We start from the raw sequence: 25968 nt of genomic DNA, 5'->3' as shown, positions 1-25968 counted from the left end.
GCACCCCAACCATCTTGTGAATGTACAGCATGTCCAAACTCGGAATTATTGTGTTAGAATTCTGGTCATGCTAGGCATCTATACAATACATTTTAAAAAGTTTACAGTTATTATGAAGTATATATAAAGAAAGCTTGAAAAAACGCATATCTTAAGTTTATCTCATTAGTGGAAAGCTTCATAACTGTTCTCTGAGAGCGTGACGCTGAAAAAGAAAGAGGAACAAAGGGGCAGCAAGGCACTTGGTTACAAACCCTGAACAACGCTTAGCAGTTTGTAGTGGAACAGACAAAGCTATGATAACTTGGTTGATAAAACGCATACTAACTGCTGTTTCTGGAGCGAAGTGTGGTTACAGAATCTTCAGATAAGAGAATATAGTAACGACAAACAATAAGTTGTGATATGTAAAAAGGTGCAATGTGTTCAAATAATGGTAAGGATGTAGAAGGCGGTTTATTAGAATGGAAAGTGTATCAGAAAAGAGTACAAAGTTAAGAATTGTCAATAACTTTATCTTTTATCGTCGTGTTTTGTGGGTTTTTTTTCATCCGAACTCAGCACCTAGGTCATAGTGAAAAATTTCGAACATAGTGTAAAAGTTTGAGTTAGCATGTAATAGGTTGTTTTAGTTGAATACAGGCATAGAGATAAACTTGAAAACATGAGTTGCAGTAGTTAGTGTAAGAGAGAAACCTCAGCATCACCGATTACTGCTGCGTCCCCAATCATTAAGAGCCTGAGATAAACAAAATGTTCTGCTTCATAAACGTGGGTTCATTGAAGTCGCAACCCTCACAATCAATTCTTGCTGGTTATTAACTCAATCATCTCTCCTTCTGTGACATCTTTGTTATTAAGGTCCAGGTAAAACACTATATCTCACACGATGCGCCATGTTTCACATCCTGTTTGAAAACACTATTTATATAAGCAACATTTGAGAAGCTCATCAGGCAGTTATTGACTATGGGCTGTGGGTAAGGCATCTTTGAAATACTTTAGATTACTGTAGCGCAGGTATAAGTTTCCAAACACAGTATAAGCATTGAGTATGGTATAAAAGCAGATAAGTGGTTGTTGAAGCAGGCGGAAGAGTGTAGGAATATATTAGCTGTAAATGAGATATTACATGTCGTTTGGTGATGGTAAGGATAGACAGTAAATCAAAGAATATGCAAGAACTGAGTATTGTAAAATTTTCATTGTAAGAAAACAAAACATGGAGGGAATCACAGGAACTTAGGCATTATGAGCTTCGTATGCTCGACCATAACTGATCAGCATCCATGAGATAAGTGAGTCATCTGCCCTGGCAGAATTATATTATTATTTCTTGTAATGGAGAAAAGGACATGAAACTGGAGAAAAATGATGTATCTTTACCATCAGAGAAATTCGGAATCTGAAGGCGAGGAGTAAGAGCGTAAGGGCATAACTTATAACCAATGATTAGTGGGAGAGGGTAAACCATGTAGTGTATCATTTGGTTATATTCATATTAATGACAACAGTAGTCCGTTATATTCATGATCGGTCCGTAATAAAGTACCTTATTGGTGGGTGGAAGTTCACGGTATAGTTGACAAAGCTCTTTAGAGTCAATTAAAAGGGTTGTTAGTTTCTTGAACTGTGTGATAGTGTCACAGCTGTGAAAAAATTTTGACAACCTATTCCATAAAAAAATATACCGCACTATAAACACCTTACAATGCATTGGTTTTTGGTGTTTTACTGTAAGCAGTGTATATGAGCTGTTTCTGAGTCTGTAGATGGCCTTGGATCATGGTTGGGGAGGACGTTAGAAGTGTGAGTGTATATATTGCCTTGTAACGAAACAGAGTAAAACCTGGCATCTAACGATAAATCGGACTGCAGGAATTAAGAGATTTTAGGGAATAACACTTCACACCTAGTAAAGACAGACCTTATTAACAGGTCGTTCATTTTTCATAAATTAAGAGAGACGGTTGAGAAGGAACCAAATGCTACATTTAAGTACGACCTAAGCCACATTAAATCCCTAATATGAAGGCTATTTCCAGAAACAGTATCAGGAGTTAGAATCTATAAGCTCTATATAATATGACAGAAAGTGGATTCTGACTACGTAGAAAAACCGTATGTTAAACGTTACTGTTACCAGGTATGATCTACGAAGCTCCTTCTCTCTCTGATTCAGCCCTAACACACGGTGAAACGTCAGTCAAATAACTTTCCTCCTAACTATAGGGAGAAGTGACCACGCGATTAGCTTATTCAAGTTGATGGCTGATATGTTTGGTCAAGCAGTTGCCACAGTCCGTCCCAAAATATGCAAGGCTGACATGAAGGTGACCAACTCTGAAAAGTTGACAAAGGCACATCAGTAGAAGAGACGTATTCTCATTTCTGGCAGCTATACAATCAAGTAGCTCAACACAATTGTACCCCGGACAGTTCCAGAAGAGAAAAAGCACAACCATCCCTGGATAAACTGAGATATTCGATGTTTGCCAAGACAAAAGAGAAGTGTTATAACATTACAATTGGCCTCCATACTGCAAACGCGATGGAATACTACAGGTGAGTCCGAAATAAGTGCATAAGCACAATGTGATAGCTCGGGGGAAATATGAAAAGTAATTGTCTGTAATCGAACAGCCGAATAGACTGTTTTCAAGTATAAACTACAGAACAAGGACGTAGCATTGGATTCGCAACTTGGTTACAGAAGTAAGTGGATCTCAAGCGATAGAGCAAGATCAAGACAAAGCAGGGGTCATGAAAAACTATTTTGGGGCCGTTTTCCCTCAAAAGCGTCCTCTGGACAAAAAACTAAACACGCTTTATGTAAGTAAACTCCCAAGTATAGTTCAGTCCCCAATACTACTGTACTCTGATGATGTAAAGATCTAGGAACAGGAGACTCAGCTGCATGTGCATTTCAGGCGAACTTAGAAGTTCTGGTTAGCTTGTCTAAAAAATGGCTGATGCTAATGAATGCGGTCAAGTGTATCTATATGCACTTTGGAGATACAAGGGTAAATAAGTTTAGCATAGGGGAAGTGACTGTACCCGTGGTCCACTCTCACAAGGATCTTGGGGTGACAGTGGGCCATGATCTTCAGACCATAATTCGCTGCCTTGAAGTCTCAACTCAGGGAATTTAGAACCTTGTGGGCTTTATGACGGACATTCATCAAGTTAAATACTAATATGTTCCTACAGAATACACAACTTAAGTGAGAACTAAACTTGTAAACTGCATTTAGGCTGTAGGCCCTTGTTTAAAAGGTGACTTGGAAATCCCAGAAAAAGCATACAGTACAGCTGCCAATGAAATTCCACAGTTTCGGGGTCTACAATACAAAGAGCGGCCTGAGAATCTAGATCTCTTCACTCTGTCCTAGGGCAGACTAAGAGGTGATCTGATTTTGATGTATAAATACTAAGAAATGATTTTGGACCCAATATATTCATCCTTTTCCTTCCCACTAGATCGGGAAATCTCAGAGAGCATATCAGGCTAGTAGAAAAACCAAGGACGATAAAATACCAATGGCATACAGGTTTTCACACGGAGTCATCAATTCTTGGAACCTGTTGCTCGAAGCAGTGGTGTCCGCACCTTCAATTGACTCATTCAAGAGAAGACTAAACACTCACAGAAGTACACTAGAAACGGAATAACATAGGCCGTAGGCCTTCTGTTCTTATTGCACAAATCTGAAAGCTGAAGAGTCTGAAGGTCAGTGGTGCCATGACCTACAGTTGGCTTGAGGTACTGTTTTGAGTTGTATGGATAGAGTGTTGTTCCACATGCTGAAATACCGAAATAGTGTGTTACATAGGTGTTTTCTCGTTCGCCTAGTGTCTGGCCAATCGTACCGAGTCGGAATAGCAAGATTTGAAGCGTGAATCCCCTCTAGGGGATGTAATCTTGGAATAATGTAGGATTTCTTTTTGAAGTTGTGGAAATTTCCACAATGTAGACGATTCGGCGTATATTTAAGCGAAATGTAGACATTTCGGGGTATATTTAGGCTAAAAGTAGACACTATTTCCCCCGGACAGGCGAAAAGGCAGACATTTTGGCGGGTCTCCTCATTATTTCCCCCTTATTTTCCAACACATGTTCCCTTATATTCACCCATCTGTTCGCCTCTATTTCCCTTTATCGGTTGTTTGGGAAAGTAGCTTACAATCCGCACTTTGCCCTTAATCTTCTTGTAGTTTCTTCAAAATCCCCTTAAAGTTCAACTTCATCGACCGAGAGTTATTTTCTTCAGCTTTAATAGTTCACTAAGCAAAGTTGCTCCCTTGTCAAGATCTCGAGATCTTGACAGAGACTAAAGGTCAGTATTTCCTAAATATCTTGCAGTAGTATATCCTTTTCATCTTTAATGTATTTCCTGTTGATTGAGGATTGCCAACAAGTTTGTAGTAACTGATTCCGAATAATCGTTCTAGGGTTTCACTTGTTTCTGCTGTTTTCTGCACTGTAGGTTAAGCATTTGACTACATGGTCAAATGCTCATCAAGTTCATAAATACAATACGGGTTTTATTCAACATGCAATTGTTTTTGGCTCTCAAACGGGTCGGCCTAGCTGCTAAGTGTAGTGCAACTAACCTGAAATCCAAGCTTAATACAAAACTGTTGGGAATATAGTGAAACAGTGCAAAATTGGTTTGAGTTACAATAATTAAATAGCTTCATATCTATGATTTATACACAGTCTTTTCGTAGTTTATGTAATATTCCAATCTAATTTTGAAGACCTATAATACTGCGTACACATTACCGAAACTTACTACACCAACCTAGGGCTAGGAACTACGGTTCAAAACGAACAAGCAAAACTGAATAATAAGAAGTTAGGAATGATATTGAACTTTAAACTTAGCGGAAGGCAAGGGATAGATGCAACTAGATCACTGTAACCGATTTCGGGGAATTCTACTTAACGTCTCTTAGCAAACAACAATTATAGAAAGTCGACTGACTTATATTATACTTTTGAATTGGTGTAGGAACAAATGTTTAGACTGAAAACGTTAACAGTGGGAATCAGTTTTCATTAAAAGTTCCGTTGGAGGACTGTATCTTTGTGGGGAACAAACCTTGTGGCTTGAGGCATTCGATCTTGGTATATTAGCTCATTCAGGTGGATACTTCCAAGCAAAATAATGAAGTGGCACATAGTAGCGGAGTAATCGTACTGTGTCCTAAACACTGTAAAACAGTGACCAAAACTTACAAGGTTTATTTCAGAATAGGTATCAGTTGAATATGATCACTCTAGTTACCATACTGTTAGGCAGTTATAGGGTATCTGTCAAATATTTAGGAAATTAACTGATGTTCTGCCAAATTCTAATCTTCTGAATTCTTCATGTCTCTATCTTTTTTCTCTTTTCAAATTTATTTCACTGGATTGTACTCCTTCAATAACATCTTTAAACCCTAATCTTTCACATCAATGCTTATACTCTTACTACTTCTCCCACTATGGGATTTGAATCGACAACTGCATCTCTGTGCTAATGTGGTATGGAAACTCGAACCGATGTACGTACGTACGAAGTTCTACGTTGTGACTGACTGACTGAAATACATCAAGATATCAAGATAGAGGTTTTCGCTCCACTCTCAAATGTTTTTATCGGTTCTCTGGCACGTGAAATACTATCCTCAACAATCAAATGATTATATCTGATAGTCTTGATATTATTTGTGGATGAAGAGCATCTAGGTTTTCCATGTTTAAGGTTTTGAAACGATCGTTCGTTCAGTTTTGTAGGCTAATCTTGTCGTTAGGAGGCTTCTGGGACATCTAAATCTAACGTGATCAAAAACATATCTTTTAAGGGTACTAACTCGAAATCTGGATTAACAAGTTGCATGAAGTCATTTTCTACGTTTCTGTATTAAGAAATGTTTCTCATTTCACGGTTGAGATTCTAAATAGTAAAAATTCCAACTGGAATCGTTTTACTTTCCTATTAAAATAAGACAACCCACTATTTGATTTCATAAACGATTCTTTCCCTATCTCTTGTTATCATTATTTACGAACTCATTCAGTTTACTTACATCTCCAAATGATCTGGTGGGACAAGAAAGTTAAAGGTTAAGACAAAACCTCGACATAGTTTCAACAATTAGGAATAAAATTGGAAGTTTTAAAACCAATGTGTACGTTTTGGAGTTTGTTGCTCCCAAGGTAAATTTAAAGACACGTCATTAGTTCTCACTGGGTTGGTCGGTATTGTAGAAAAGGGTCGTAGTATTTCTAGATTCAAAATGACCTTTTAGCCGTTATCGATTTGTCATGGTAACCGCTCTAAAACTTACAAAAGTTTGTACTCCATGAACGTAAAATGTTTATTGAGTCACGTTTTTTTACCTTTACGGGTAGGTAATTATTTACGAGACAATTTGAACGACGTCTACTTTGAGCAAAATCGTTGTGTTTCACAATGATCTTAATCATTGTGGATAATATTTTTTTCAAAGATAACTTTCTACTCTTCACATATGTTTGGAACATTAATTTATACTGGAAACATTGTAGTAGAAGGATTGTATCCCAAAACGGGAATAATATTAGCTTGATTTTATCACAGCTGACTATGAATTTCTCATTATTAAGCTAAAGAACTTAACCAGGATTAGAATTTCTAGAAGCACAATTCTATAAATAAACATAAGTTTGCAGAATGTGCTCAAAACTCTTCGAAATCATCGATGTGTTAGACAGTCAGTCTAAAAATAGCTATTTCGATCAATAGTATTTCATTTCTATGCATAATTAGTTGTAGTGACTTCGCAATGTGCATGTATATAATGATTTAACTATTAATAATAAAAGAATGTCACTGATTCCAAAAACAATTGACCTTGGACAGTGATTTATTTACATCCATACATATTCGTGCAAATTATGATTTGTTCATTGATCCGTATATATGTATATATAAGCATAATTGCATAAATCACTTTTTGATGGATGCGCAAATTTTGGTGATATACACTGAATTGATAAAATAGCGATTATTAGTAGTTAATTAGTCTTCAGAATAGCTTGACCATCCATTCATCCAAATGATGTTGCTTAATTGTTGTATTGCTAAAAAATCTAATCTCTTCAAAAATGTTATTTATACTAAACGTTATGGCAAGTCTTACATGTTAATCGTTCTTTTGTATAGTGTGAGAATTTTTAAAGGTATATCTGTCGACATATTATGCCCCCAAATGCTCTGGTATGGTCGAGAGTGGGGAGGGCTCGCCCTCCCTCTCGAAATGCTCTCACATGGCCACGCGTATACAGCTACTACCAGGGAAGTCCTACTCACTACCTTCTCGATGTGAGGATGTTGTTTACGAAACTGAGAGGACGAAAAGCGAATGTCCGGAGCTTTAACCGGGTTGGTAGACACGGAGGGTCCACTTAGGGGGGTTGGGAAACCCTGATTCCGATCCAATGATGGACATGGGCTCCAGTATCCTGAGGGAATAAAGGGCGTTTGAACCTACTGTTGGTCACCGGGACGGCATATCCTTACGTTGCTCCACTGCCTTGTGGATTAGATCTTTAGGTCAAAGGCTCGGGGTGTGGCCATCTAAGAAAACTACCTGCTTCGGTCTAGGCACCTGAGCAGTATCATAGCCCTCACAATTAAATGAAATGATAATTTTTTGTGTGGAGCATATACATCTGGTGGCCCCTTGTACCAATAGTTATGTGTCCAAATAAATTAAATAGACAAAATATTTTCGATTACCTTTTAATCATTTAAAGTTTTTTCATATTTCGTTTTTGGGGTAATCATAAAGCAATGTCTGCTGACATAAAAACTGTTCTGGCGTCCAAACATTACGGGTTTATGGGATCTGGTAATATGTCTCAAGCATTGGTCAAAGGTTTTCTAGCCTCAAGTACGTTTTTTATTTACTTTTATTATGTTCCTTTTTTATACATCGATAATTTAACGTAGTTCTGTAAGCTCTGTATTTTCTGTTTTGTTCGGTTATTTGACATAGTTTCTTTTACTTTCATGCTAGGATAAGATTATTCACATGCAATTTCGTGACAAAATTAACCTTTAGAGTAATTACCGAATCTGTCGCGAAACTCTTTTTTCTTGACTGTGAAGTGTTAGTTTGTTCACAGTAGTTATGAATGCTCTATTTCATATTGTCTGGTTATTTTCTCGCACCTTATGTATTTTATTTTTGTTCGAAGATCAAACTGTGTATATTTAATTTTTTTAACTTTGGATGGCCTGATTTTCTAAATAGTCAGCCCATATGAAGTGGTTCTGTTTGGTGAAGACGCTGACAAAATGCAGAGTTTTCTGACCACCTTAAACAACAATGGAAGCGTGTTTGGGATAAGGTTCTCTCCCTCTAAATGTGAAATGTTATTTCAGGGTTGGCTTGCGTCATTGCATGAGCTATTGATGAGGAGTGAAGTAGTTGGACGCATCGACTGCTCCACTTATCTTGGGAGTCTCATCAGTGCTGATGGTTCGGTGTTTGACGTAATCTCAGCACGGATTCGGAAGGCTCGACTGGCTTTTGCTAAATTGAGTCACTTGTGGTGTAGGCAACATATCCTTCTGCCAACCAAGAGATGAATTTGCTGCGCAGCGGTTCTCTCCGTTCTATTTTATGGATGTGGAACGTGACCACTGAGAAGAGAATATTCGTAAGTCACTGGTATCCAGTCATGAGTGTCTTTGAAGCATCGTCCGTGTATTTTGAGACCACAGAGTAAGCAGTGCATGGGTTAGGAATAAAGCCCAAGGTAAGGATGGCAAGTTGATTGAAGAGGTAGCAAATCTTCATCAACTGAGGTGTTTAAGATATGTTCTACGTATTTCCAACCACTGCCTTACATGGCGGGAGATTTTGTTTGGTGTAGTTGGCTGAAAGGAAGCTAGGGTGGACAAACCAAAACATATCATCAATCTATGACGTCCGTGACAATTGGACTTAGCCGTGTTAATAGATGTAAACTACCTGGTTGGGGTCAGTGTGATTATCGTAACCAATGGTTATAGGCTTTGAGTGACATCGTTTGGAATGGAGCAGGTTAATTCGTTCTTTGTCTTTCTCCAAACTCCGAGATTCTAAATTCCTCGTAATATTTATTTATTTTTATTTCGCTAATTCATATCTTCCATGCCTCTACTATTCTGAGATTCGACCTGACAATTTCATTTCTCTGTGCTAATGTGGTATGGCAACTTGAACTGATGTACGTACGTACCGGGTTCTACGTTGTGATGATTGCTCACAGATAGGAGATATCTTCCTCGTTTTCTCACTTAGCCCTCAGCATTCCACTGGGAGAAGTTATATTTTGAGTAGAATTATTTATTAGATTCGCCAAAGAATATTGATCGGATATGCAGTTATTTGTGTATAAGCAAATTTGCGGTAGTTTTGGAAATAAGGTTTAAAATGGTGTACTAAAACAAACGAAATAACCAAAGAGCGTTCTTAGCAGTAATAAAACTAAAGACGACACTATATGAAGAGATTTAGATGGAGACTGAATTCAAAATTATTCAAAATTCACTTGTACTAGTAGGCTGCTTTTGTTCAGTTGAATATCCCCAATGATGGTACAAGAAATTGATTTATTATTTGTATTTTTAAAATGTTAGAATGAAGAATAATTTCACTCACTTATGTTTTATGTGTAAATCATACTTGACTGTAGCAGCAGATGGTTGTATTTGAGTTTATGATTCGCCTTAACTGAGCGCTTAAATGAGTTGCCAAGAATTATTCCAGTCGCTATCCTACTATATTTTTCTGCTTATATTTGCACTTTATTCAATGAAACTAGGAAAGTACTCTCGTTATCCTATCTTTATATATTTCTTAGCTGTGGAATGAATTAATGGATGTAACCTTATTTGTTTTCTTGTTTTATGCATTCGGTCACTTCGCAAAGGGAAGCAAAGCATTATCGTTTTTGCTTTTTATAAATCCTATACTTGCATTCATCTCTATAATGTAATATAGGGAAGGCCCTCCTAAGGCTGTAGCGCTCTTAATGACATGGTTTAATACCAGTTTTAAAAGGGCAAGTTCACTGAAATTTTACTGTTTTTATATAGTAGGTATTTTCAATATCATAAGTCTATCGCATGTTTGATCATTTTTATTTGTACTGGATTAACCTTTTAAACAAAACACATTGTAGGAGGACTTGTTGGATTGGTAGGTAATCGTAATGAAACACTGCACTTATTTGTTCGACTACCCCCGTCTAGGAGTTATAGAATAGTTCACTGCCCGAATTTTCGACTATGGAGCTAAATGTCAATCATTTTGACTCTTGAAAAAGCTGAATAGCACCAAAACATGTTAAACTTGAACCCCATCAACTGCTTGTCAGTATAATCATTTTATGACTTAAAGTAGATTGATGGCTTGACTACAAAATCAATCGGCTATGAACTATTAAGTTATGGGTTTAGACCCCATCCCACCCTCTTTTAGGTGATTAAATAGAATCACCAGCTCTCACACAAAACAAGATCGAACACTGAGCACACGAACTTTCACTTAGTTGCTAAGTTACTTTAATTGATTGTGATTTTAAAATGTTCTCTCATGAAAAATTAACAGCACACAGAAAAGACGAACAAAAGGTTATTTCATCAATTCGGAAATAATATTAGTCACATTTTCCTCAGTAAAATTGTACGGAGTGTCCATTGCTTCAGATATTTGTATTTACTCACACTGACCACATAATTTAAAAGAGGAATATAAAAGGTCCTATTAAATAAAGTGGTGGCTGATATGTTGGATCCAAAGGGTTTTCCTACTTGTGTTTTGTAAAGCGATTCTATTACTAGTCATCGTCAGATTTTTGCTAACAAACTTGTTGCATTTTCGAGTCCTTGTAGTCTGCTATAAGTTTTGTGTACAATAATTTTTCGTAATGTTCCTTTTCCTGAAATTCCAGATGTAATGAATGGTTCTCAAGTTACAATGACTGATCGGTATGGTTTATCATTTCCAGATGCAGAGGTATACCTCATGTACAATATTATTCTTGTATATTTTAGATATAACATTGTGTCAGATTAATTTATCCTTGAGATGTAAACAACTCGTGTCTTTGATGTAGACCAATTTACTTTATAGCTAATTTTCCTTGGTAAAATAGTTCCAGTTCAACAAAACAAACTATTCAAGTTATTATTTACGTGGTTTCATAATGTGTTTCGTTTTAATTTGTGTTATTTTTCGTGAGACTAACTAATAGTGGATTTCGGATAATTATTTTACATCCCTTTCTGATACTTGTCAACTCAATGTGTACACGTTTGATGTTTTGTGCAAGAACTACTTACAGTGAAGATACTTACAAACATTAGTTCTATTTTCAGAACCCTTGGTTAGTAGGTTGAGTTGTAACAATAAACGCCTTCAAGTAGTAAAAGATTGTCAAATCTGATAGGATCCCGAACAAGCAATTTCCAGGTTACCCTCCTAGTGACCGTTTATGTACCAGCTAAAATGAGATAAGCTATTTGTTCCATTCACACAACAGTTAATTATAACAACTAGTTATATGTAGGGTGGTGGTTAGAGGTAGTCGACAGCAAAACCTAGGTTTCGTGCTATTCGGCACGTGTTAGAAAGGTGTATCTGTAATTTTGAGGGAACTGATGCTCCCTGGTGGACTCAATCCCGTGGACACATGGCAACCTGACTAGTGGAATCCGATTCGCACTAAGATGTACTTGACACGCGCGAAATTCATTCACTCATTTGTCTAAATAGCTTTTTGGCAATTCAGCTGATGTAAGTTCGTGATGAAAAATCATAAGTCTAATTCCTAACCATCAACTGTGAATCATAATCCTTATTTTTTAAACTACTTTATAACCCTCATTTAGCCCAAGTAAGTAGGTAGACATTCTTAAGGTCACTTTGGCGTCACTCAAAAGCAATCTATAAATTATAATCTTATCGAAATTTTCTGTCAATATAGCCATAGGGAATCTATTAAGGGAAACCTAAAAGTATCGAGAATATGATAGACTTAGCAATGTGCAACATAAATTCTCAAAACAAAAATCGTTTGAGTTCTCAATATTTTAATAAAACAATCAATGAAGTCCTTTTCTAGCTATTCCGTTTATTTGCTTCTTGAGTTTTGGTTTCATTAATCAAGAGAATAGAGGATTCTACTTGCTATTTCTCTTCCGTTTGCTCTATCTATCTTACCGTGAATAACTCTTCATTTTTTATACTCATTCGCATAAAGATAAATGTGTTAAGCACAGACTCATTAGTCTTAACACTCCACTTTCCACGAAATAACTACTTGTAATCCGTTTGTAACTAATTTAGTTCAAGCAACGAGCTCGAAACTTTAATGCTAAGCTATAAAGTGTGGTCCGGAAACGAGTCGGTAAACCTATATTTGTTTACTAGATTTCATCGATTGGTTATTAGTAATGTTCACTACCTTTTTAATAGATGCTGAAAATGCCAGCCAAAAAGTAAGAATCACTGCACCTCCTCTTCAATGAAATATTGTGATAACTTGAAATTCAGCTGAGATGTTAAAATACATTAGTGACTATTAGAAAAATCTTTTTCCACTTAAAACCGTAAAAGAATCGATCCTAATGAAAAAGCGAAAGAATTATTAGTTTTTTTTCTCATAAAATATAGGTAACGAGCAAACGCAATCTGAAGTTATTTACCATGTAAACATTTAAGGGCCTAAGGTTACTAAAAATCACGCATTCTACTAATTCATGTCCTTAATATCGCCTGTTACCTGTTCACAGGTTTATAACGTGAATTAGGATGAGTATATTGTACGTTGGTCTTCATCATTTCAATTTGTTATTAATTGTCCTACAGGTATCTTGTTCATAATATTTAAAAAATGTATTTAGTGATTAAATCTAAATTATGGTATGATATTGTTTTATGTTCTGTGATCTAGAAGAAATCATTATATCTTTAGGGTCACCACCTCTGTTTACGATAGTTCACTGTTTAACTGTTGTCATAAATGGCGAAAAAAGAATGCAAATGATTCACTCAAAACTGCTCAATGCTTCGACTGATATATTTCTGGTGCAATATTTCTACCACAGTTCTTTATGCTTTATAATGCATTATCTGAGCGAATTTTGATGGAGTTGACTAGGAAACATCCGACTTCCTACAGATCGATCCTGCTGATATCAAAGTTTAATCTGAGTATTATGTAAGGCGTAAATTGAAAAAAGGTTAAAGGAATTTCCTTACTGTATTCTCTGACTACTCTATAAATTGATTAAAGAATGATTTTTATTCTGTTTAGGGAAATAGATTGACTTGTAGAAATCAAGCATATGATAATTCCATCCAAAAATGGTAAATACTTGTGTACTGTTGTTAAAGTAAGTAGAAATACTAACCGTACTAATTAATGGTTCTGTGCTCAAACGAAGCAATCTGTTTTTGTTTTTGAGTTTTCTTTGGACCTAACTATTAACGTTGTTACTTTCTTTGCAAAGCAAGCATTAATTGCTTGATTACCGATGAACGGGTGTAAAGACATCTGTTTGGAAATGGTCGGATTTACATCAATATTTCTAATCCTTTTTATATATTGCCATACGTAGTTAACCTTGGTTGCTCATAATAACAGCTTAATATTTAAGTTTAATATTCCTTAGTTTGTTTTGATTTCCTATATTTGTTTGCCATACACATTTGTTTAGTTTCTGATACCGCTGAAAGCTTTATGTTCTGTAAGTTATAATTGGCGTGGTATGATTGTATACCAGTATTTTTACTAAATGTTTGCAAACTACTGATTTCCTTTTAGTAGAATAATTAACTGTTTGCTATTTTACCAATAATTAAACCTTCATTGCTGTATGTGCTAACGCTAAAATTTACATTGTTTTAAAGATCTACCTACTTGTTTTTAACATGTTTGATTGTTCTTGACATGAAAATCAGCGCTTACACTTTTTACTCTTGAAAGTATTGTTAATTTATCGAAATAGTTCTAAATGATATTGGCAGTTGGTGTTGAGATGTGAGTTGTATCGTAAACATCTATATCTAACACTACTATACTCCTTTTACTCGTACCATGTGTCAGGCATAGGTTTCATGATTTGAGATAACTGTCAAAACTCTGAGTTAATTTACTTCGTTCTTAGGTTGTTATTTATCGCTTATAGTATAATGGTTTCACTATTATGTGGTGTTGCCAAGTCGTATAATTCGTAATAATTGACTTGCTATTCACATTCTGTCCGAAGAAATTTTAATTTCATTGCACTAAAAGTTTTTGAATCATATTTAGTAAGACGCTTATCAAGAATTAGATATGTGAAGATTTTACGACTAACGTTAGCTGTTTTCGTCCAAAGTCAATCTAATCTGTGACTTAAATAGTTTAGTTCAAGTGTTAAATTTGTCATAAAATTTACAATTGATCACCTACCAATACGACAGGGTGGTTATCTCTTAAGAATAAACGTCCTCCCCCTCATGCTTACGAAGTAACATTATGGTTACCGTTTTCATAGGTAGGATCAGACACATCTGTCTCTTCCATGTTGTCATGATACGAAAATTAAAAAGGAGAGAATATTTTACGTCATAACTTGAGATACCGGTTGGTATTACGTGTTTAGTTCACCAATCAGAATTTGAGTTGGAACTTCCCTATTTCACATCTACCGTTCCGTTCATAACCTGACCTTTTAGACGACTAATTATACGTCCTAACCTGCATAGTTAACTTTGAAACCCATCCAAACTAAGCTTTTATTGGTGGCTATCTCCAAGCTTTTCCATACCGTTTATCTTGAGTCTGAAGAGTTTTCAGAGGCCAGTTTCTACTAAATTATATTTTCAAGCACACGTGGGTTAACATGTAAATCACATCGGACCATATCACACCATAAATTGAAAAATCACAATGAATCATAAATAAGCCAGAAGTCGCTTGGAATATGCTAAGCTGTAAGTGATTGATTGGCAATAAATTAGGAATAAGAAGCAGTATAGTTAATGGGTTAAACAAAAGCTAATAAACATAGTAATCTAGTCATTTAGTGATTATACAATAAAAATGTAAATAATAGTAATCCATAAAATAGTTCCGGGAGTTATCATTTCTTTAATCTTCCTTCTGATACATTTTATGTGTTTATTTTATTATCAAGTAGAATTGTATGATCAGTTTGTTCTGCTTATTAACTTCAAGGTTCATTTGCCTGAGTTTCGATGGGAAACTGTAACATCTATAGCTAACCGAATCAGGACTAAAATCCTTACGCACCTACAATAATTACACTATCATGAAATCGTTTTATCCTATCAAAGTTGTTTTCCGCCTTCTATCAAACAATTAATTTCTGGTGATTTCGTTATTTCTTTTCCCATCTGAAATTCACAAGGTTACTTTATATCTATACAAGCATAAATAACTTATTGAATTGATCTAATCAAACAATATTTTCTGCCTTTATTTTCCAATAACTCAAATAAATTGAATCTCGTTTCTTTGTTTATTGCTGTATTATCAAATATATAAATAAACAAATCCTTGATTATTAATCTTTAATTAGCATGTTGTTACTGCCTTGTTTTTATGGGGAATTTGATCATCAGCTTTTTTTGTAGCTTTGCTTTCATTCGTTTTTCTTTAAAAGCGATCATTATTACAATATTTTTTGTTGTATTTGAAAAAAAATTGGTGTGTATGTAAATTGTTGAACATATAATGGTCGTTAATCCTTGTTTTGGTAGATTGACGTATTTTCAGAATGAGCTAAATTACATGATACCGTGTTGCATAGCGTTTCACTTTAATTCTTGCGAGAACAAGGGTAAAGATCCTTACACGTTTTGTAAAAAAATATGAACGTTGCGAGAGAAATTAGTTCTCATCGAGGTCGGAACCCTTGTGTTTTAAGGATGTGTTGTGCTCAGCTTGTAAATACGTTGGTTAACATTTCTAATTACAGATGATTTCAGCCATGGTGTAGGTATTCTTGAGGTTGTAAACAGTTGTCTTTTTCAAATGTTACAGAACGCGTTAAGATATTTTAGATATCAGCTACAAACAACTGACATATGATTGAATACTCATCTTTCTTAAAGTACATTGAAGATATCCGACTCTTGGAAAACTAACTTTTCACAACAATACAGAATATAAAGTTAGGTTTTATAGTCACTTGATCATTGTATATAAAAGTTATACCTATTTACAAGACGTATATTTATTACGTAGATGTCTGAAAATTGGATAACCTGTTTCTTTTCTAATCACTTTTAAGATGATTTTATCGAATGTTTCCTTGATATAACATCATTTGATGTTGTTTGAGGGAAGCTTTTAACTCATTAAGAGTTCACTACACAGTGCTTATATGCACATAGAGCGTAACCTATAAGTCAACAAATACGTTATTTAAAATAATGTACCAGGTAGATTTCAGTTCTATGAAAAGTTGAGCAGTACGATACATTCCATTTTAGTCTCTCTGTCAGTTGCTTTTTTTAATAAATATGAAAAAGAAACAATGAAATGATATTTCGAGGTTAAGTTGTTAAGATAGGAAAAAAACAGCTGACTTTAAAAAAAACTAGTTTTTTTATGTATGATTTATTTTCCGTTCATCCGTTAGTGACATTTCTAACTCTTGACTAATCCAACTAGACAAAGTAAAAGGACAAGATTGTAGGGAACCGTATTATCAATGTTTGATATATAGTTACATACAAATCGTGACTATTTATAGGTAACCGGAGTGACCGGAACAGGGGAATTGGATGATAACTTTGGCTATATGTATAATTCACCGATCGTAACTTACCCATACTTGCATTTGATTTACTAGGCTACCTTAAGACATCATTTAATTCTGCTACATTTTCTGGATATATCACCCTTCAGTCTTAAAAGGTATGTCCCGCTTTTCATTCGAATGAATTAATCTATGTGGACAACTTTTATGTGTAACTCATCCTAGCTATTATCCGTTGCATTTGGGACTGATTTTGCCAGCCTAATGTATTCAGTAGACAGTTGACAACATTTTTCATGATAGCAAAGCTAATCCTACTAGATAACAGTTTACTCATGTTATTGAATTGTCTCATTTTTTTCGAGTAGAAATATGGAGTGGAATATATACAAACAAATGAACCAATGGTTGAAAAAAGTGATGTCGTGTTCGCCTGCGTTAAACCGCACATATTACTGCCGGCTCTAAAATGTTTATCCGATCGTTTAAATGATAAACTTTTGGTTTCTATTGCTGCAGGGATTACACTAGACCAAATACAGCAGGTAAGTTTTCGAAAAATTCCAGTCTAAATGATTCGTAGTTGTCATACTTTACATATTACATTCCTTGTACAATTATTAATAGTGTTGCGGTGATGGTCAGGCATAGAATGTATTTTGGCAGAAGATCGATAAGGAATGAACAGGAATGGGGCGCAATCGGTACGAAAATGCATGAACAATGAAATTAGGGAAGACAGACTGATATTTCCTGAAGGAACAGTTAAGATTGAGGCAATTGATTGTTATTTTGCAAATTAATTGTTTACTGTATGGTTATCAGAATTTAGTGAGATGGTCCGTAATTTGTGCTTGAATACATTCGATTGTCCCCAGTCGTGTGACTCATCTTTTGAGTATGGATTTATGTTGTGGACATATGATGCTATGGCTAGTGACAGCTAGAACAGAAATCAGCGAAAGAGGGCTCGCTCGTATAACCTATTGGTTGAAAGGTAAATCCTTAATTAGCTAAGCCATTACTCTACATTTGTCCACTTTTAGTACACTGTTACATGGATAAGCAGATAGATAGGACATCGTGAAACCTTATCTAAAGGTACACTGGTCTACATTTCCAAAACTCGAAACCACAAGAATAAAGGGAAAACCGATAAAGTAAGAGATGCATCACTGTGAAATAGAGAAAACCTATGGTAAAATAGGTAAGAGTGAGAGGAAACAGACGTAGAGTTGGTAATATATTTGGAATTCAAAGGAAATGCATCTGCGTCTTTTCGTTTCTTCTTGAGTCGTGTCTTTTAGTCTCTGATAACTGATTTTGGACAGAAAAAAGCCAACGAGATCTGAATAACTAACTCATTTGCCTAATATATATCCAATACTCTGTAGATTTTGATCTCTAAATAATTGTTTCGTTTATTCATCTCATTAAGTCATGTTAATCTCAGTAATCCCAATAGCAAAAATAGTGATCAGTTACATTAGGATAGAAAAGCTGTCAGATCACCGATCTCTTCAAATTATAATTCTGCAGTTGATAAATAATCAAGTAATCAAAGTTTAGATTTGGTATGTAGTTTGAAGTAACAGGGGTCACTCAGCGATCAATCTACTTTCACTGATTTTTATTCGGAAACATTTTGTATACCTTGTCGCTATTTAAATCAATATGCCTTGTTAGCTGAAGTAGAGTTGGAATGAGGAAAGTCGTAGCATCATCAAATTAGACTATCTCATCAATCGGAAAAGCGTCCAACAATTAGTATTAATCCTGTAAAAGAACTACCTGATCAGAAAACAATGTTTAATTCACTTGGTATTGCTTGCCAGGATCTTCCCATTGATGTTTAGGACTGCAATTGATCAGTCTCTTATTGGCATATGTGCATACTGTGTGTATTGCCTCGATATTGCCTTAAGTCAGTATCATTATAAGCAAAAATGTTTGGTGTATAGCAGTGAAATCCAGGACTTTGGGATGCAGGTACATCCAGCTGACGAGTTCCAGATGGGACGAAACATGCGTCCTGGATTGTACTACTAGCCACCGTCCATCTTTGCTTACAATACTGTTTTTAATGTTGTTATCTTATTTTAATTGGATAGTCTAATCATCAAACTTTCCTTATCTCTGTAAGTAATATTGTCGTCACAGATTTTTAAAAGTAACCGTGTTATTAAAATTTCCCTGTAAATTGTTAGTCATTTCCTGAGATTTATCATGATGACGAGATTGTCTAGAAAGACAATGTGAACTATACAAATAAACCATCCAACTCAGAAAATAAAACGGCACCGAAATGCTCCTTCTAAACAACAAGTTTTCATTATTGTCTTAAAACTCCATTGTTAAATTTTATAAATAAAAAATAAAACTGCAAATATAGCTACTAGAGTTCATCATAGTAGATTACACATAGTTAAAGGATTTATTTCTTCTCATTGTATAATACTTAATTCAAATGTGTAGATTCAATTACAATTACTCAAACGAGTCATCAAAAACGTACCATAGGAAAATGGCAATGTTTTAAAAAATTGTTCATCTGCTAACGGCAATTTGAGCAGCAGAGTTTGATTAGCACTAAAGGAATAAATGAACGTGGACTTGGCCACTACTCAGTGGTTAATCAACTGTATTCCTGTCCCGCAGAAGATCACTCGCAGCCCGAATAACTTGGTCGTAACATCTTAGACTATGTATCTGGGTAACGTGCGATCGAATCGACCAAGGAGCACCGGTTCCCTCCATCTTAAAGGCCCACCTTTCTGACCGGTACCGAATAGAACGAAATTTAGGTTCAAGTTTTCCTGTTGGTTATTTCCAAGTACCTGATATCACTAACAACAATTATTACTTACTTACGCCTGTTACCCCTCGTCGAGGAGCATAGGCCGCTCACCAGCATTCTCCATCCAACTCTGTCCTGGGCATTCCTTTCCAGTACTTTCCAGTTTTTATTCATCCTTTTCATATCCGCTTCAATCTCCCGGCGTAATGTGTTCTTTAGTCTTCCTCTTTTCCGCTTCCCTTCTGGATTCCAAGTTAGGGATTGCCTCGTGATGAAGTTTGGTGATTTCTTCAATGTATGTCCTATCCACTTGCAACGTCTTTTCCTAATTTCCTCTTCATCCGGAAGCTGGTTTGTCCTCTCCCATAAAAGGCTGTTGCTGATAGTATCCGGCCAGTAAATGTTGAGTATTTTGCATAGACAAATGTTTATAAATACTTGTACCTTCTTGACGATGATCGTAGTAGTTCTCCACGTTTCAGCTCCATACAGTAGGACTGTCCTGACGTTCATATTAAAGATTCTCACTTTGAAGTTATTTGACAGTTGTTTTGAGTTCCATATGTTCTTCAATTATTATACTGATGAAAAATGAAGTATAGTGTTTGGTTAAATGGTTTATAGAGACCATTAATTCAATTAGATATTTTTTTGAAAGTGTAAATCATCAAATGATTTAGTTGTCTGTAAACCATACTATGCGTTATGACTGTTGACTGCTCAATCACATGTTCACGAGCTTGATTGTTCTTAGTGACACTGACATTTTGATTCCAAAATCATCAATTAGAGCTAAACTAAAACTCGGCTAATTTTCTAACATGAAATAAATGACATTGTTGAACATTGAACTGATTGCATATATATACATATATATATATATATATATATATATATATATATATATATATATATATATATATGTATATATTCATCTTAATAAAAATTTTTAAGGGAATAAATTGGCACCGTTTTTTTGTCCATTAACTTTATTTACTAAAACAAGCTTCGTTTGCTTTATTTCACTAGATATTCTGTAATATTACATATTTATAATACAATGTTCAGAATACTATGGAAAAAGTAATTTATCAAATATTGTAAGCAAAGATAGATAGTGGATAGCAGTGGAATCCAGGACGCGCGTTTCGTCCTATTTGGGACTCGTCAGCTGGATGTACTTGGGACTTGAACCCATCAATTCTGAGATGCAGGTGCACCCAGCTGACGAGTCCTAAATAGGATGGAACGCGCGTCCTGGATTCTACTGCTAGCCACTATTCATCTTTGCTTACAATGCTTGTGAATTAAGGCTATATCGAGGCAATACGCACAGTATGCACATATGCAAATTAGAGACTGACCAGTTGCAGTTCTAAACATCAATGGGAAGATTCAAACAAACAATACTAAGTGAATTTAATTAATCAAATAGTTTTCTTATGAATATATCTATCTAAAAAAGTACCCATTAATTAGATTTAGTTCACCTTCATCTTCATTATGTAATAATTAAAATAATAATTATTATTATTAAAGAATAAAATATTATATATAATAGATGTACTTTAATTAATAATGTATAATAATATAGTAATAACCAATTTTTTTCAGTACTTAGTTATATTAATGAACAATTTTCATGTGATTATTGTTTATAATATACGTTATATGTTATTCATAAAACATTACCTACCGTCATGTTAAAAAATTATTGATTTTTGAATAAAGTATATGGTTGCCAAAACGATAAATTAACTAATATAATTTCTAATATCTAAGTTTGTATAGTTGTTATGGACGAGAATACAGGTGGGGGGGATGATCAATTGTATTTTATTTATTATTTATTTGAACACATAAATATTGGTACAAGGAAGCACCAGATAAATATGCGCCTCACAAATCAAATGAGATTTGTGTGAGGGCTGTGATACTGCCCAGATGCACAGACTGAAGCAGGTGGTTTTCTTAGGGGACCACACCCGGAGCCTTTGACCTAAAGGTCTAGTCCACAAGGCAGTGGAGCATCGTAAGGAGATGCAGTCCCATGGTAGCCGGTGACCAACAGTTGGTTCATACGCCATTCGTTCCTTCAGGATACTGGAGCCCATGTGCACCATTGGATTGGAATCAGGGTTTTCCAACTCCCCTAGGTGGATCCTCCACATCCACCAACCCAGTTAAAGCGCCGGACATTTTAGTACAAAATTACAGAATGTTTTGGTAAAATATGAAAACTATATATTAAATACTTCATTTGCAGATTTTTCATCATTGGTTTCATATTCTGTGTGCTTTTTCCGATTCTCAATTCCTTCCTAATTCCGTTCCTGTTCTCTTCAAGTTAACCTTCCTAGCCTTATGCTGCCAGGTTTCCCACTCCCGGTTGGTGTTACACACGGCTTATGTCTGTCGACATAAGCAGACACCACATAATCATTAGGCTTCCTTGTTAGATATTTTAAAGTGCATAGCATAGGATTATATCATTATCTACAGTCGGATCATTATCAGTTTACAATATTCTTTTTCAACTTAACAAATGCATTCGTCATGGCGTGAAGGTAGTGTTATGGCTTGTAAGTTGTACGCTTTATTCGGATCCTAGCTATTCGGATAACCCCAGGCTAGCACTACTCAGCGACTTGAAAGACCAGAGAGAAGACACGAGTATCAGAGAAGCACTTTACTACAAGGTTCATTTATGTACAGAAAAACAGTGGTTTTATAGTAATTAAAAGACCTTGAGATTCCATAGTAGCAGTATGTTTAACAGCCAATCAGGACCTCGTTATTTTAGTAGCATAGCTTCTAACTAATCGCTGATTGGTTGGGCTCTTTATGAGCCTCTCTAGAGTTTATTGTAAGCCGACCTAACAGTAGTCAATAAAATTTCACTGTAAAATAGAAAAAAATCAAGTAATATTCACCAACATTCAATCGGTGTTATGTTGATTAGATCAGCCAACATTCACATTTGAGATTTGCTTAAGAATAGTAAGACTCAATAATTATTATCGCTGAATTTTACATATGTTAACAACATATTGCTATTAATTCATAGTCTTAAAGAACGCTAGCTGGCACAAACTAAGATCTTTTGAAAAGGCCCTTGACTTACAGCTGTCTAATAACATTCGAAACGGTTAAGTATAATAAACTAAGTGGCTAGTGTGGTTATAAATCATTCATTTGCTTTTAGTTCGTTTATTTTTTTTACTTCGGTGCTACTCATTCTTACATGTCGAACACAAGTAATGGCTAGGTATCCTTACTGTACATCGTAGTGTCTCAATTAGTACTTGTTCGCATTCTCACAAGCTTGCTGATTGTTAAGACCGTTACTTATTCTTTAATTCAAAAAAGTCTTAAAAAAGTCTTACTTGTAGCACATCATATTTACATCGAAAATTCTTGGCCTTTATCTTTGTGCATATAAATATCATCTACCTATCTCGAGGTCACATAATTCCTGAATAATTGTAAGCTTTGATTTCCAGAGAGTATTCAGTCTTGTCAAAAGATATTTTTGAAGAGACCAAATGCATCAGAATACAACTGAAGGATTTACAGCAATGCTGTCTTCAAAAGACTGTGATTCCCTTTATCCGTGTAATGACTTTCTTCAACTTGATTTCATACCTTTGAATCTGGTAAACTTATTTGTTTTATTTGTTATGATGGTACAATCGATTTAATAAAAGTATTGCAGATACGTTGTTCTAACTAGTTATTTATAAACTCAATCAACTCCAAAATTCAAAATGAGTGGACTTTTTAAAAAAAACAGAACCACTAGTCGACTGACTAAACACATTACAGGATTAAAGTATTTATTTATATTTCGAATGATCAGTTAAAATAGTGCGAACTAGTTACTCATCAAGTCACAAAGAATTCATGAAGGGTAGGAATAAATGCCATAAAATAATAAATCCGATATTACTCTTATTTATTCATGTTTATCGGTTACTTACTACTAGCAACTACTCTATCCTAGCATTTCCTTTTTTAATTTAAAGCTGTATTAGTTCTTGTTAATTAATTCTTCTTCCATAGCTCTTAACAGCTAATTTTATTTAACCTAGTTTTTTTAATCTCGAGAAATCTAACAAAAAATGTTTTCCCTCTTTTACTTCTCTAAAAATAGTGTGAAAAGTGTACTTGTTTTTTCTTCCCATTATGTTTTACCATTTATTTCTATTTCATGTTTTTTTTCTTTTTTTTTACTACGACTTACACTCACAAACGGTGTTTATTACCAACTTTGATATCTATATTTAATAGTTGTGTAAGAGCGGTTTAATGATAAATCTAATTATTTATCTGGAATTCTAAATTTTGTTGTACAGTAATATATTACTTCAAGTAATATTTATCATGATTGTTCTAATTATTAAAGTCGGTTTACAAAACTATATGTATATATTTAAATAAATGATTTCAATTCCTAAAATATACGTTCATTATATTACATCTTATGAATCTGATTATATTGATATATTTTATAGGTTGTGCCGAAATCTACAAGAATTATCCGTATGATGCCTAATACACCGTGTTTGGTCGGTGTTGGTACTGCAGTGTATGCGCATACATCTTCTGTTACTGAACAAGATATTAATTTGATTTCTGCATTGTGTTCATCAATCTTTCCTGTATTTGAAGCTATCCCAGAATCTTTATTTAATGCAGCTGTTGGAGTGTCAGGATCATCTCCTGCTTATGTAAGTTTCATTCACAGAAATGATCTATCTGTTCTTTTAAATTCAAAAAAGTATATTAATCACTCAGTGATTAGATTGTTATTTTCGCCTCCGCCAATAATACTTCCCACTAACCATGGGATATTGTATATGCCGGCGATCGATCGCTCACTCAAAATTTATCCAATCAGAAACTACCAATGAAAATACTAGGAAAGCCAACCGGATATCTTTCATACTTAGTATTAATCTGTATCATCAGACTCAAGATCTCATATGATGACATGTATAAAGTGCAAAATAACAGCTCTCCATAAAGAATAAATTTATATAAGTACAGAAAACTAGGACATTTGAAACCGATTTATAGCAAAGTAACTGTATGTTTTAAGAACGTTAAAATATGTTGTAACAGTTAATCAGCCAAAGGTGATCTTACAATCACGATGATATAAAATAACTTGAATTAGCTGTTTGGTAATAGAAAATTTGCAAACTAGTTTCATCCCGTTCAATAGTTGTCCGATTTTCACAATTTTTTAAGTCTTCTTCCTAACAGATTTAAGTCAGACAAGTCAATAGCGTTATAAAATTACTGTAAATGGTTTAACTATGCGATAGCAAGTTTTTAAATAATGTTGGATTTTAGTGATATGTGGGATAGTTTTCATTAAGAACTAGAATTATCTGGTGAAGTATATAAATTACAGGGGACCAAACATTCGTTTAATTTTAGTTTGAAACTTTTTAGCGATATTCACTCACGGACCCGATACGAAGTTGGATCTACGACTAGTCAGCTTTCATCATAAGCATGATATTATTCAGCCATTTAGTTGAAAATCGGTAGCCAGCATTACCCAACTTAAGTCGGTCCGATTTATAAATCGACCATTATTCAGTGTTATTAAAAATTAGATTTGAAAAAAGTAAATGTTCTTGCCAACTTGTAGTGGCTAATCTCCAACACTTCCTGTTAAAGACTAACATATATTTGTATACCCCACTAACATATACCATCGTTTGATTCTCCTCCGTAATAGCTAACACCATTTGGTTACCCTGAGTTATTTTCGAAGGTGATTTTCATTCGAAGAACATGGGATTTTGTTTTAATACTGATTTACACATTAGACAGATCTCATATTTGTAACACGATTTTTATTTGTTTTATTATGTATCATTTACAAATAGTTATGAATGACGCCGTTGTTAAAAACCATAATATTATGCTCTTATATGCTTCATTGACTTTCGTAGGTGATATATGGTTACAGCAATGACAAAATTAAGGGCTGTATACCATACAACAAAGTAGCAAACTAAAAGAGAAAGTAACCGATCACATAGAAGTGATAGGAATAGGAGTTGCAAAGAAGTCACCGAGGTATTGATTTATTCGTCAGAACTATGACTTAGTAGAAAGAAAGTAAGAAACAGCTAGATAATTTGACACCGTCCTAGCAATATAATACGACTGAATAACTCGATACAGATAAAGACCAACAATATAGTTTTATAGAACTTCTTATTCTTCACTAACTTCGAGTACCAAATGAAACCTAAACAACAAATTAAGTATAGTTTTGTGAGTCGGTTATTAAGAGAGATTTTTCCTGGCGTGAAATAATTTTGCTTTCTTGCTTGAACTTTAAATAAT

The 25968-nt window shown here is 34.7% G+C and overlaps 1 protein-coding gene across 1 annotated transcript in view; it reads left to right on the top strand.

Annotated features, from left to right (window-relative positions):
* Positions 1 to 7089: 7089 nt before the first annotated feature.
* The window catches only part of Smp_049390 (pyrroline-5-carboxylate reductase), a gene marked incomplete at both ends in the record, with an annotated part of 36607 nt that continues 17728 nt past the window's right edge, over positions 7090 to 25968 (top strand). Inside the window, 6 exons of the mRNA XM_018794708.1 lie at positions 7090 to 7162; positions 7825 to 7926; positions 10979 to 11043; positions 13749 to 13778; positions 17171 to 17347; positions 24114 to 24329. Of these exons, the coding sequence (XP_018649094.1) occupies positions 7090 to 7162; positions 7825 to 7926; positions 10979 to 11043; positions 13749 to 13778; positions 17171 to 17347; positions 24114 to 24329 (663 nt within the window). The remainder of the gene's footprint in view (positions 7163 to 7824; positions 7927 to 10978; positions 11044 to 13748; positions 13779 to 17170; positions 17348 to 24113; positions 24330 to 25968) is intronic.

Source organism: Schistosoma mansoni, chromosome 1 (assembly GCF_000237925.1).
Source record: "Schistosoma mansoni strain Puerto Rico chromosome 1, complete genome".
NCBI classification, from domain to species: domain Eukaryota; kingdom Metazoa; phylum Platyhelminthes; class Trematoda; order Strigeidida; family Schistosomatidae; genus Schistosoma; species Schistosoma mansoni.
The sequence above is the reverse complement of the archived record's forward strand: the minus strand, read 5'-3'. Positions and strand labels throughout refer to the sequence as shown.